Source organism: Gopherus flavomarginatus, chromosome 3 (genome assembly GCF_025201925.1).
Source record: "Gopherus flavomarginatus isolate rGopFla2 chromosome 3, rGopFla2.mat.asm, whole genome shotgun sequence".
In the NCBI taxonomy this organism is placed as follows: domain Eukaryota; kingdom Metazoa; phylum Chordata; order Testudines; family Testudinidae; genus Gopherus; species Gopherus flavomarginatus.
In genome coordinates, this window is record NC_066619.1 from 241,210,546 (window position 1) to 241,225,914 (window position 15,369).

The following is a 15,369-nucleotide window of genomic DNA, read 5'->3' on the forward strand; positions in this document are numbered from 1 at the left end:
GCACCTCTCTTCTCAGCCAGCCTCGTGGGACAGTAGCAGTGCTGACTCATGCTTCTGCTCACATCCTTCTCCATGCATTTACAAATCTGGACCCACGTAAAAATCTGTGGATGCACAGGACTCCCAGCCAGTGCTTTGGCTTTGAATCCTGGATTGCCTTCAGCATCTTTGCACTACATGAAAATTGATTTAAGAGAAACCTTTTAAAAAACCAGTGAAGAGTTGTTAGCGGAATATGGATATGTTTCCACACATCACTTCTGAGTCCAGGGAAAACGGGGGTGAGTAAGGTGTCAGTGCATACACGTTCCACTCTTACCACCTAAGACAGTCTTTTGTACTTAGTTATTGCTCTCTACATTTGGTTCAAAAGCATAACTAAATGCTTTAAGACTTAGGAAGTGTGGAGTCCTATGGTAGTTCCATAACTTAGATACCAATAGGTATTGCTGCTCCAGTTAACGTACCTGCTTGCTGTATTGCTGACTAAGGGTATGCCTATACTACCCGGCGGATAGTGTTTGATGTATTGGGGATCAGTTTATCACGTCTCATCTGGATGCAATAAATCAATCCGCGAATCGACACCCATATTCCACCTCGGCAGAAGGAGTAAGCAGAGTCGAGGGGGGGGGCTGCGGCAGTCGACTCACCGCCATGAGGACGGCCAGATAAGTCAAACTAAGATACTTTGACATCAGCTACGCAAATAGCATAGCTGAAGTTGCGTATCTTAGTTAGAATTCCCCACTAGTGTAGCCCAGGCCTAAGGATACCTTGGAGCACAGCCACAGTAAATTTTAAGGATTAATACTTCTTACCATATGTGTTTCTTGTTTTATAGCAAATATCAACACTACAAAATTAATGGAAAATAACCATCTTCAAAATCCCATTGGCCTAAATACATTTATTAGTCAGTAGCAACTTATGAAGATAATTACTGTGTTCAGCTCTTCTTTGACTACCATGAACCATGCTTTTAGTAGATATTCTAACTAAGACAGAATGAATCAAGCAATTAAATGTCAAGCCAGTCAACCAAGCAGCTAATACCAGTGTTTACAGTTATTGGATGTTATCATACACACAGGGCTGCAATTACATTTTCATCCCCCCTTCGTTGAATTGAAAACATTATCTGTTTTGTTCTTATCTGTAGTTTTGCAAGGTTTTATATATGTGTATGTGTGTATATATAACCTTGCAAAACTACAGACAAGAACAAAACAGATAACGTTTTTAATTCAACATATATATTGTAGAAGATTCTAAGGCCAAATAATACCTAGCTTTTAAACTCTGCTTTCTATCACTAGATCTCAAAGTGCTTTACAAAAGAGGTCAGTATCATTGTCTCAATTTTTGGAAAAGTGAGGCACAGAGGGGAGTGACTTTCCCACTTCAGGTGTGTCTATTTACCTGGTTTTGCATGCTTGAAGAGGGAAAAGGCAGGTGGCTTTCTGCCCCTTCTCGACTGCCTCCAAATTCTGGGGGCAGCCCTGGTCTTGTTTGGCTTTCAGCGTAAGTTTTAGAGCATTCTCAGAGTTGGTCTATCTTGTGCTGGCCTATATGGTCCCTATGGGGCTGTTCTGGCAGGACTGATAGAGCACATTGCCCTTGTACACTGGCTTGCTCCCAACACACCATCTGTGCCAACGGAGCTAAGAGCAGGTAATGTAGGGTTAGCTGTGTGGACTTCATGCTACTCAGATTACCATATCCAAGCGCTCTTTATCGGCTTTCGATTGGTGCAAAGGGGACAGAGCAGAGGCCAAGATCTGAAAAAGGATATTTCTATTTATACTCTTTTTAGAAGGAGACCAGAGGTTGGGGGAAGCTGAAGAAAAATTAAGGAAGCGTTTTCCTTTCCCTTCCTGTGGGCCTGCAGGAAGCAACAAGCTCCAATGATGCTTAGGAACTTGTCAGACCACCTCACAAACCTTAGGAGACCTTATGGGGTCACCCTGACTCTCACTGAGCCTTAGGCTCATTAGGGACCTACATCCTCCTCTAAGCCTTAGGTGGCTCAGAATGACCACACAAGCGCTAATGAGCAATCTCAGGCTCTGTCTACACTTCAAGTGCTGCAGCAGCACAACTGTAGCTGTGCCGCTGCAGCACTGTAGTGAAGACACTTGCTACAGTGACGCAAGTAATTTTTTCATAGGTTTTGTAAATCCATCCCCTGAAGAGGCAATAGGTAGGTAGGTGGAAGGATTCTTCCATTGACCTAGCTGTGTCTACAGTGGGGGTTAGGTTAACCTAACTGAGTCAGGCAAGGAGTGAAATTATCCACAGCCATGAGCAATGTAGCCAGGTCAACCTAAATTTTAGACCAGGCCTAAAATTCACAGCCATCTTTGACTACGGGGTTGGGGCCCTGGAGAGCCTCCTACAGTAGTATGAGCCACAATGGAACAATAGAGGGCCTGAACCCACAAGGTGCTGGGTGCCTCCTGAGTGCTCTCTGTTTGCATTGACTTCCAGCCCTCTTGAGTTCAGTTGGATTAAGGGTTCTGTCACCTTGCAGGAGTGAGCCCATAAAATGTATAATGAAAACAGTGGTAGCTAAGTGATATCTAAAACCAGCAGAATACATGTGAATAAGTCCAGTTCTAGATCAAACAGTCCAAGTGGAGGCAGATTTCTAAGCAGGTAAAAGTTAAGTATAGCTGTGTCTGTTTTGGGGAGACCACTTTTCCCATAAGAGAATTAATTTGAATGTTCAAGACAGCTGTGATTCTTTCCATCTCCCAATTCTGAGTCTTCCACTATGCTGATTAACTAGTAATAATAATTTCTCTGTGATCACTCATGACTACCTCAAGTTTAAATGTGTTTACATTGTTTGACCTTTTTATTAAAAGTAGTAGTAGAGAGACTATTGATTATACATAGAATTACTGAAGTTTTCAATTTCCTAGGAGTAATTATAATCTGTATGTTATGTGGTGGCAGGACTGTTTTTGATCAGCTGAACCTTTATATCTTCCTCTTTTTTCCTTTTACTGATAAAAAGAAATCATACTGTATCTCTAGTGCCACCAAGTGACTACTCAATCAGTTAAACTATGGGTCCTTCAAAGCCATCTGCCTGGAAATGCCTCTGTAGGTGTCACCCCATGTGGGTCACTTTGCAGAATAGAGCCCTTCCATTATTTGGTCCAAAAAACATGCATGTTTTTTGTATGTTAGACATAAGTCTGGTAGTTCCCTCTCAAGATCTGCTTCTGTTGTTTAATGTTATCTGAGGCAATCTGATTATTATGATCATTTCTGGTCTCTCCGATTTGTTGTCTATTATTCCATGCAGCCACAGGCATTGTGGGACTCCCTGCTAGGTTCAGCTTGAATGATGGGAGGTGTGAAGGTCTCTTCCCCTGACTTTTGTATTAATACCTTGCTCTGCTGCTTCACTCCTTTCTGTGGTCACTAACAGCAGAGTATTGGTGACATCCTAATCTCCAGCAAAGCAACACAATATAGGAAACAATATAGGCTATGAAGTTGAGGTCAGGGGGGAGGAGAAAAGGGGGTCCAGTATGACTGAGGGGAGAGAGAAAGGGAGGAGCAATTCTTTGCCTGGAGTGGAGCACCCTTTATACAACAACCATCTCCTGTCTGCTGAACTGTTTCTCTTCTGCATTCCCCTCCATATTATTTCTGACTCTTCAATAATAAAATGAGCATAATGTTTCTGTCACAGGTTCCCCCTAGGGTGCCACTTGGAACTGGGGTACCACTGAGCCCACCTGACCCACCAGCCTGGGTTCCCTTCACATTGTACTGCTATGCAGCCTGTCAAGCCCTTCGCCAGGCTTCAGACTGCACTTTTACCAGCACACATACAGATAGGGACACACCCAGCTGCAGCTACTCACACACATGCTGAGATCAGCTCTGCATGGGAAGGCTCAGCTAAGGAACTGCCCAGTACTCAAGTGCACACACCCTCTGGAGGGTAAACCCAAAATTATGCCATCTTGTGCTACACAGAGAACTGTACAGCATAAGCTCATAAAATTTGCCCTCTCCTTCAATGTGGAGAGAGATATGCAACAGCTTTCTGCCCAAACACTGGTTTTAGACAAAACAAAAACAAGTTGATTAACTACAAAAGATAGTTTTGTTTTTTTTAAGTGATAGCAAACACATCAAAACAGATTACTGAGCAAATAAAAAAAACACTCAAACTAAGCTTAAGGTACTAAGGAAACTAAGTAGCAAATTTTCACCCTAAATGTTGTTTTAGCAGATTGCAGAGATTCTTTGAAACCAGCTGCACTGGCCTGCAGCTTAAAACTTCAGATATTTCATCCACAGACTAGACACCCTTCCAGCCTGGGCTCAGCAATTCTCCTCCCCTCAGTCTTTGTTTCTTAGATGTTTCCAGCAGTCATCCTGGGTGAGGATTCAGTGAAGAATGAACCTCGCTTATGTCACTCCCCTGCCTTAAACAGGTTTTACATATGGGGGGAATCCTTTCTCTTCTAGTGTGATTCCCACCCCCAGCCAGTGGAAAAGTACTAATTTTATCATGGAGTCTAGTGTCAGGTGACTTGATCACATGAACCTTACAGCCATAACTCAGTCTATTTGCAGCGTCCAAGGAAGGCTTTCCAGGAAGATGGGAGATTAGCATATTCAAAGACCTATTGTTTTTCCCAATGGCCCTTTCCAGCCAGCAATGTAGACCAATTGCTGTCTGTCTAGTTGGTGTTCCCCAGGTATAAACACATTTGTAATAGATGCATAGACAATATTCCTAACTTCATATATAAAAGATACATGCATACAAATATGATTTACTGAATATGATCATCACAGCCTTTCCAATGATATCTCACATGCCCCATCGGGCATAAAATACATCTTAGTTATGCCATTATTGTATTATAATAATATTTCTATAAATATGGGATGTAATGTCACAGTTTCCTCCTCTGATCACCACCAGTCCCCTCCTGCCCTGCCTAGATGGTATGATGATGGTTCTAGATTCTGAGGTATGGTTTATATCCAAGTATTCTGTCTGGAAAGGTGCCAAACACACCCCTCTCTCATTGTCAGTTGGAGAGTGTGATGGGTTGGATCACAGAAACCCCCTTTGGGCTTCCAACTGATGTGTCAAGACTACTTCTGCCCCTGCTTTCCTGCCCTGGCAGCTTGGGACTTCAGCACTCTGCCTGGTTTGAGCCAAACTCGCTAGTCTGCTGCAAACCCAAACCCAGGTCTGAACCACGTGCCCCAAAGCTGCAGACTTAACTGAAAGCAGCTTAAAAAGTGTTCCTGTCTTTAACACTCAGACACCCAACTCCCAATGGGGTCCAAACCCCAAATAAATCCATTTTACTCTGTATAAAGCTTATGCAGGGTAAACTCATAAATTGTTCGCCTTTTATAACACTGACAGAGAGAGATGCACAGCTGTTTCTCCCCCCAGCCCCCAGGTATTAATACATACTCTGAGTTAATTAATAAGTAAAAAGTGATTTTATTAAATACAAAAAGTAGGATTTTAAGTGGTTCCAAGTAATACCAGACAGAACAAAGTGAATTACCAAGCAAAATAAAATAAAGCACGCAAGCCTATGCCTAATCCAGTAAGAAAACCGAATACAGAGAAAATCTCACCCTCAGAGATGTTTCAATAAGCTTCTATCACAGACTGGATACCTTCCTAGTCTGGGCACAATCCTTTCCCATGGTACAGCCCTTGTTCTAGCTCAGGGGGTAGCTAGGGAATTTCTCATGATTGCAGCCCCCTTTGTTCTGTTCCACCCCTTTATATAGCTTTGGTACAAGGTGGGAATCTTTTGTCTCTCTGCGCCCCTCCCCCCTTCTAAATGGAAAAGCACCAGGTTAAAGATAGATTCCAGTTCAGGTGACATGATCATATGTCACTGTAAGACTTCATTACCCACTTGTCAGCACACACATATACAGGAAGACTTACAGGTAAAACAGAGCCATTTGCAGTCAATTGTCCTGGTTAATGGGAGGCATCACGATTCCAAATAACCATTAATGGCCCACACTTCACATAATTACAGTAGGCCCTCAGAGTTATGTCATATTTCTAGTTTCAGGTACAAGAATGATACATTCATACAAATAGAATGAACACACTCAGTAGATTATAAACTTTGTAATGATACCTTACAAGAGACCTTTTGCATGAAGCATATTCCAGTTACATTATATTCACTCATTAGCATATTTTCATAAAATCATATAGAGTGCAACGTCTCAGAGAGGGTTGGACTCCATTTTTTTTTTTTACTCTGTCCTCATACCTCCAACTATTATTCTATCATCATCTTTCCACTTGCTTAAAGCATATATGGGAGTGTGGGGTGTTTTAGTTTCTCTGCCTATTTCTCCCAAGGAAGCTAATTTTATGTAAGGGACAATTTAATTCCATCAGTACACCCTCCTTCTCTTTCCCATTTATCTTGCCCAGTTTCTGCATCTTTAAATATGAACTTGATAGATAGTGCTAGGATTCAGTTTGCAACCTGGCTTGTACTCTGGGCTGGCCTGTCAGATTGGCAGCAATTTATCTATCATGTTGTTTACTAAATCATTAACATCCTTTTGACAAAACAGATGCGGCTGCCCAACTAAACTGTAGTGACTTCATTATCCAGATGCATCAGATTGCAATCAAGAGCATGCCATGCCGTTCTCATATCTAGCATAATTGGAAAAAACATGAAGTTGATGATTGGGACAACAGAAAATTTTCGCCACAGTGCAGAGATTTTGCTTTTCTGCAGAAAATATTCACTCAATACTAGCTGTGGTTCTGTATTAACAGGACTTGATTAATGGGATGAATAAAGCATCACCATATCCAAGTCAAACTGTTTGTCCTTGTCTCCCTACTTGTTTATCCTTGCCTCTTTCTTTTTTTCCCTTGTCATCCTCTTCCTTTTCTGCTCTCTCATCTTGATATCTCACTCGCACTCTTTTCTGGGCTTTTTTTTAATCAGAACCATTTGTATGGAAATTCCTGAGCTGGTCCACAAGGGATCTTCTTGTTCAAGTGCAAAACTTAATACCTCTTGTAATAGGAGTAGTGGGACACATCCAGGTTTTCAGCATGCTTCTTGGACACAGTTAAAACATGGTAAGGATCTGTCTACACTACAAGTTGAAACCATGCTTTAACTGTGTCATGGGGCAGCTGGATTTTAACACTGCTGCATTAGCAGCGTGGAGTGGGACTAAGAAAATAGCATTTGGAAAAATGTTAAGAGTTGCTCGAACAAGGGGTTCTTTTCTTCTGAACTGGTTGGTTTTACAAAGCCAAAAATATTCACTTGAGTCAGAGGGGAGGGGTGGGATCTTCCCACCTGATCTGGAAATACCTGCCCCTTCTTCCCACTCCCCATGCCCAATAGGTGGGTCGTGACCTCTTGTAATTCAAGAACAGGGTAGGGAGTCATTTTTAAATCTTTGGTATCTTCACGCTCCAAAATCTGCTTAAAATAAAACAAACCCCAAAACTGACACACACACTCTTCTTGTATGTTTTGATGGTGTTTTAGCTCATTTTGCCCTGGAAAGGGACATTTTAAAAAATGTACTTGGAAGGAGATAAAAAGGACATTATTGGGTTTAAAATATATTGTTTTTACCTGTATTACCAGTAAGGCTTTAGATTATTGAAACTGAAAATTTGAAACTTTAACTTCTTCAGCCTTTCGGTTGTTTACATTTTGCCTTTAACTCAGTTTGGACAATAAAACGTTTCTGGTTCTTATGTACTAGTAAAATGCTGCAACATTGGGGGGGCAGACACTAAACAGGAAACCTCTAAATCCAAACACAAAACACTGACATGAAAGAAAATAATAAAAGCATTTCTATTAATATTTGGTTTTGTAAGTTCTCCCTCTCCCAGCTCCTTCCTTTTTTAAACCAAGCCTAACTGCTTAAACCCAAAACTATCTGACAGTGTGTCCTTTTTAGGGGCTTGATCCAAAGCCCGCTGAAATCAATAGACTCCCATGGATTTCAGTGGGCTGTGTATCTGGCCCTATGATTAAGATGCTAACCCTGAACTGAATTTATGTTTCTGAGAACATGGAAGTCTCTCCACTGGAAAACAAATAAAAACACTAATATTCAGTAATATTTTTATACCTTTGAGCATAACATGTTATCCTATTTTAGAATTAACATCTGACTGTCCTCAAATCAAAACCACACCTCTCCCAGCACCATATCATTGAGATTGTCTTTCAGTTGAACTGCAGCTGAGCTACTTTATCTTCCTTTTCTAATTGGAGTGGAATTCATTGGTGAAATCTGTATCTTAAAATAGAAAAATTAGTTTCACTTTTAAATATTGTTATCCCATAAACCTTCACCCACAACTCTCCACCCCTTCAGACCGAAAAACTCAAGTACAGAAACTGTTCACAGAGTCTGAGAATTGCTCCTCTTTCACTTACAATACTTGAAATATACAATATTCAGAATTTCTAATAGTTACTGTGTCCCCTATGGAAGCAGTTAGCAGGAAATAGGCAGAGTTGTTAAGAGAAGAGGCATTCTAGTTCCAATAAGTTTTTTTTAGCTTTCCCCACTATTTAACTTACATATGCCTCCTGTAAGATATAGTGGAGTCTTTTTCTTTCATTTAGACTAATTTAATGACCACAAGGGATCAGACTTGTATAGGGTTATATGGAATTAGAGCCAATCCTCCAGTTTGGACTGAGCAAAACCTGTTTTTCTTTATACCAATTAATTTCAAATAATATGCTATGTTCTATCACAAGAGAACAATTTTTTTGCAAATCACTTCATTGTTTTAAACAAACAAGTTACATAGCTCCAATGGTTATGTTCTTCAGCGCCCTGTATCAAATCAAAGTTGTGAATTTTGCTTACACCATTGTCTTCATGTGGCAAGTAATTGGTACTACAGGTCCATGTTTATAACCATTGGGTAAAATTTTCAGAAGCGCCTAAGTCTCCATAGAGCATAATCCTATTGAATTTAAATGGGATTTAAGAGCAAAAGTGACCTAGGCACTTTTGAAAATGTTATCTATTTCTTTTTGTGTAACCATCAAAAAAAATCTTTATTACAAGTACATGAAGAAATTGTTTGTATGGGAAGAGTTGTGTATATTGAAGAATGTATGATACATGCTGGTGAGTCTTTTTTATGTCTCAAAGGTAAAATTGTATATCTTTTGTCCATTTAATTGACAAATTGACCCACGAGTGCTGACCACCTGCAAACTCATGGCCTGCAGTAGGGATTGTAAATGTTTAGCCCCTCCCTAAATCAAGACCTTTTATGAGTGGAATTTATCCACATTATTCATCTCTTTAAACTGTAGATACACCAATGTCCAAGCCTTACAGTCCAGAATATTTCAGACACAAAATATTCTAAGTCAGTATCATTTGGTAAGACAAGTTCCTCCTCTTATAAGGATGATCCGCAAAGGTTTGTAGTAAAAATTGGGCTTGTGCCCGTCTTTGTGATATGTAAAGAAGTCCTAGAAATAGGTTTGATTTGCAGTGTTGTTTCTTGGGGCGAGGGTATCTTTTTTTTTTCCCCAGCTTGTTTATTAACCATAGAAACATCAGGAAAGTTAATTTTGGTTTTCCCTGGTTTTGCTGGAGGCCTTCCTGACAGTCTCCATAGCATGTTTATTATGAGCTCCTAACACCTTCATTGAAGGAAATGTTGTGATGAATCTTTAGTAAAGGTTTCCTTTCTCCAAAATGTTAATTAGTCATTGAAGTTAAATAGGTAAACTGAGTTTTAACTGTTCTGACTAAAAATCTCTTCCTTTCTCAGTTGCTCAGCTTTTGCTGTCTTGGCCTTTGTGAAGTATTGTGCTTTGTGTAATACATTATGTGCTTATAACAAAATGAGTGATTATACCTGCTACACCAATGTAAGCTACTTAGATTTGTTTAATCATGAACAATTACACTTGTAATGACAATAGCTGTTTGTTTGGTAGCCAGAGACCTTTTGTTCATCCCAGGAATCTTTGTGCAGATTTGCCCGAGTAAAAATTGCTTCTTGAAAATCACCATTGCCTATCTCCAGGCTGTGTTTTGCAAAATATAATTTTGGTAGTATGTCAGAATCCCTGAACATTCTAAGACCAGGTCCTCACTGCCCCTCGCAATGCCTGGGAAGAGAGATAACGTGGCAGCAGAATAGACACCCAGTGATCAATCCCTGCCTCTGCAGTCATAGCCTGCAAATGTGACATGAACCCCGGAACAGAAACAAACACCAATAATAATGGAGAACTAGGAGAATGAGTTTGACTCATTTATCATTAACGTTAATATTTCCCTTCCCACCTTTTATAATTAATCAATATCATTTTCCACTGACAGGTTGCACAAGCAGGAATAGAGCCCAACTCCCTAATAGGCCGGACACAAATACCATTTTCTTAACCAGGCTGCTTCTCAAAACAAACCTGCCACATCTTTCTGCAGAATTGAAAGGCCAGGGTTCAACCTCTGCTAATGGGGCTGGTGATATAATTGTACATAACAGAAAATGTTTCTGCAGTTTTTTTCTAGACCTAACAAACTAGGAAACTGTATACAAAATAAACTTTATTTAAAGAAAGTTATTAAGTTGAAAAATCAAGAATGCAAACAATGGGAAATGCGAGAATTAATGTGCAAATGCATTATTTTAGTAAAATCACATATTAGTAGATGATCATGTAGTATTTTATTGTAGCTTTTTAATCTGATTAGAACAGCACCCATCCATTATGAACCTCAAAGTATATACAGGTTTATAAACTTGAACTTAAAAAAATGTTTTCAGACTTAAACCTTGTGTAACATACCAGAAATGTTGATGATAGAAGCAACAGTATTTTAGTCAGTCACCTTAAAATACGTTATATAAATGCAGCAAAGAATCCTGTGGCACCTTATAGACTAACAGATGTTTTGAAGCATGAGCTTTTGTGGGTCAATACACACTTCATCAATGCATGTCAGTTGTATAAATGGTTATTTAGAAAAAGCAGATCCAGACTAACACGGCTACCCTTCTGATACTTGGTTATTTAGAAACCTCATAAATAACTAGGATTCTTCACATACCAAAAACCTGGTGTGAGGCAGCAATGTAGCAGTTACAATCTTTCTTATCAAAGATCTCTGATGGTTTCCGTTCAAAAATTCAAACTAGTATTCCCTAATATTTTTTAAACTCTGTATAGATCCATTGTGTTGAATAAATTTAAACTATGCAGTAATTCAGAGCTGTCTTGCTATTTTTGAACAGCTAATCAGGTCCCGTTCCTAACTATGAGGTCTCTTTATTCATTTCAGTTGAGGCAATCCCAGTCATACTGCACGGACACAGAATGCCTTCAAGAATGTGAGTAACCATGTTCTAACTGGAAGTGTATGAGCTTAGGACTCCCGTGAAAGTCAAAATAAGCAGCACTAATTTAGCTAAAATGAGATGTTGTATGGCCTGGATTTTTTTTTCCTTGCAGAGTTGTGGTTTGAATTAATCTTTATCAGATTTAAATTAATGTATGTTATGGGCCACATCCTGGGCTGAGCAACCCTGAAACCCACTGGTGTCAATGTGAGTTGCAGGAGTGCAGCACCTTTCTCGATTTGTCCCCCAGTCTAATGAAAATTAGCCTAGTAACTTTCATGGTTCAAATTTGACCTTCCTTGCACCTGCAAGGACCATGGTACTAAGTGGGATTCACCCCAGGCAGGATAATCATGGTTTTTCCAATACACAGAGGTTGTGCCACGGGAGGGTGGTTTTAATGTCTACATGTAGCACTATGGAAGCCCTGCCAGCGAAGACTGCAGTGGGACTGTGCTGAATCAGTACATCCCCTGAATGCCTGGGTCATGCCTCCTCCGTGGCTACTGCCATTCACATGTAGGATTGTGCAGTCTTTGAACCACTGTGACCCCCCCTGCACTCCAAGAAGTTTCCTTCACAGAAGGGCCTCTGCCAGCATCTGCCTATAAGGAAATCTGATCCATTATGCACCATATACACAGCAGGGGTTCTCAGGACAAATTATTTGGTGGTCTCAGGGTGCAGCCACCAACTCTTGCTGGTGGCAGCTCTCACACTTCTTCCTAAAACATTTAATTACCTTTAGGAAAAACAAATTACAATGATTTGGATGTGTGTATGTGCATATTTATTTTTTGCTCGTTAGCCTGCTGTGAAAAGTGATATTAACATACAAGTATCACTTTTTAAGCAGATTTACTCAGCCCTGGGAAGTCTGGGGCAGATGAAGCCATGGCTGGGAGATCAGGGTAGGCAGCAGGGGCAATTGGGAGGGCAGGTTGGCCAGGGAAAGCAGCAGGGGGCCAGAGCCTGAAGCTCCATATCCAGAGCCCAGGTATAGAGGCCAAAGGCTCACTACCAGAGCCGTCCTCCCCACCACCCCGGGCTAAAGCCCAAATTCTGAGCCCTACCGCCCCCACCAGCTGCCCAACTCTTGCTGGAAGCCCCAGTAACCAACACCAAGGCTGTGCATCCAGGAGCACCAGGGAAGGGGAGGGGCCACTGGTTCCCTCCCACACCACCCCATCACACCCCAGGAGGCTGTGGCAACAAGAAAAGCCCCTAGTGACCCCATTTGAGAAATGCTGCGCCAAAGTACAGTGTGATGGCATTTCTTCCTGACTCAGTGGCCATTTCACTAATACAGCAGTGTTGAGGTGTATGTTCACTTAAAATATGCTGTAAATAATAAGTGCACACTATCTAGACATCATCATGTTAGCCAAATGGGATCAATTCAGACATGGAAGTGTATCTGTGTGGAGATTCCATTGAGGGCTTTGAGTGGCAGAGTGATCACTACCTGGTAGAACTGAGCATTATGTAGTTACAGTTTGTAGTCAGGTAATGCATTCACAGACAATGTTTGTATTTAGAGGGGGAGTGAGCAGCAGTGGGCAAAGGAAGTGTAGTTAAAACAGAGTAAAATTTTCAAGAGCACCTAACTGAGAAGCCTAATATAGGCTTTGAAAAGCATCTGATTTAGGATCCTGAGGCCCATTTTCTAAAGTAACTTAAGCCTTAGGAGCCTAAGTCTGATTGCAGGTCATCTTTGAAAATGGGCCTCAGGCTCCTAAATGACTAGATGCCTTGGGAAATTTTATCCCAAAGCTTGTTAATGCATAAAACCTTCAATGACATGTCTAGGCAGCATAATGCTCAACCAAGTAATGCACATACATGCTTGACTAAGCTGCCTGTTTGAGGGATGGATTTTTAGCCAATTGTTTCCACATGCATACCTGACCTGGTGCTACAGGAACAAGCCTATCCTCATTGATTGAATAATGAGCACCTTGTGGGCCTGCTAAAAGACCATCAGGGCTCAGTTGGAGGAAGATGCGGAGAGAGACACAAGCCCTTCTAAGACCATGGATACTGTATCTTATATTGGTGTAACTTACATTGCTCAAGGATTTGAATAAACCACCCCCTTGACTTACGTAAGTTATACTGACCTAAGCACTGGTGTAGACCAGGGGTTCAACCTTTCTTTTTTAGGCCCTCCCAGCATGCTATAAAAATTCCATCACCCATCTGTGCCACAACAACTATTTTTCTGCATATAAAAGTCAGGGCCAGTGTAACCGGGCACAGCTCACCTCCACAGCGTCTCCTACTGGTCATCCTCGGGGATTAGCTCAAATTCCAGCTCTGAGCACCCTCTGCAGGCCGGTGATCCGCCTTTCGGCTACTGGCCCCGTGTCCCTCCCTGGACCCCGGTGCCCCTTTTATGTGGGGTTCTGCCCCCTGGCAGTAACCCCTTCCTTAGGGGTTTCCCTTCCCTGGGAAGCCCCCACCCTCTATCCTCACTTTGCCTCAATGTCTTGGCAACTGCCCAGTCATTGGCTAGCCCCACGCCCTGGGGCAGACTGCAGTATTAGCCTCTCATCATTGGCAAAGGGTGTTGGACCAGCTGCCTTGGCCTACCCCAGGTTGCACCCCGCAACGCCCAGTACGTCTTAGCCTTCTGCTAGGCTGCAGCCTGGGGCTTTCCAGGCAGGAGCTCCCCAGCTCCTCTGCCTTTTCCCAGCCCTGCTTCACCCTAGGTACCTTATTTGGTTCCCTGCAGCCAAGCCCTTCTCTCTCTGAATGCAGAGAGAGACTGTCTGTCTGGGCTTCTGGCTTCTCTGCCCTTATATAAGGGCCTGTTGCTCAGTTTGGGGCATGGCCTCAGCTGTTGCCACTTCCCCAATCAGTCCAGCCTAAAAGGCTGCTTTCTCCAGCCCCAGCCCTTATCCAGGGCTCTTTTTAACTCCTTCTGGGCCGGAGCAGAGACCCACTCTGCTACAGCCAGCATTAGGGGATAGTAAGCAGCACAACTGCCAGGGGCCCTGTGAAGCTAAATTGCTCAGGCTTCGGCTTCCACCTCAGGCGGTGGGGCTTCGGCTTTCTGCCCTGTGACCAGCAAGTCCTAATGCCAACCCTGATTGGCGAACCCTTGAAACCTGATCGCTGCCCCCCCAGTGGACCCCAGACCCCTAGTTGAGAACCACTGGTGCAGACAATTCTCCTGCCGACATAGCTACCACCGCTCATTGGGGCTGGAGTAATTAAGTTGACATGAGCTCTCTCCCATCAACTTAGAGCATCTGCACTAGCAGCACTACAGTGACGCACAGCTGTAAGCTCTGTAGTGTAGACATAGCCTAAGAGAGAGAGGAGCTTCCAGAGACTACAGGCCCCAAGGATGAGAGCTACGCCATCTGAGGCCAAGCGGAGAGGCTACAGAGCAGAGAGGCCAGGACTGAGAACCACAGGACTGCACCCTCAGCAAGTTTGCAGATGACACTAAACTTGGGGGAGTGGTAGATATGCTGGAGGGTAGGGGTAGGATACAGAGGAACCTAGACAAATTACAGGATTGGGCCGAAAGAAATCTGATGAGGTTCAACAAGGACAAGTGCAGAGTCCTGCACTTAGGACGGAAGAATCTCATGCACTGCTACAGATTAGGGACCGAGTGACTAGGCAGCAGTTCTGTAGCAAAGGACCTAGTGGTTACAGTGAACGAGAAGCTGGATATGAATCAACAGTATGCCCTTGTTGCCAAAAAGGCTAACAGCATTTTGGGCTGTATAAGTAGGGACATTGCCAGCAGATCGAGGAACGTGATCATTACCCTCTATTCGACACTGGTGAGGCCTCATCTGGAGTACTGTGTCAAATTTTGGGTCCCACACTACAAGAAGAATGTGGAAAAATTGGAAAGAGTCCAGCGAAGGGCAACAAAAATTATTAGAGAGCAAGAGCTCTCCAATTATTATGAGGAGAGGCTGAGGGAAGTGGGATTGTTT

The 15,369-nt window shown here is 42.3% G+C and overlaps 1 protein-coding gene across 2 annotated transcripts in view; it reads left to right on the forward strand.

Moving 5' to 3' along the window:
* The window catches only part of SMIM14 (small integral membrane protein 14), a 65,825-nt gene that overhangs the window by 25,764 nt on the left and 24,692 nt on the right, over positions 1-15,369 (forward strand). For both annotated transcript variants that reach the window (XM_050948112.1, XM_050948111.1), the window contains one exon: positions 11,353-11,401. In XM_050948112.1, the coding sequence (XP_050804069.1) occupies positions 11,353-11,401 (49 nt within the window). The remainder of the gene's footprint in view (positions 1-11,352; positions 11,402-15,369) is intronic.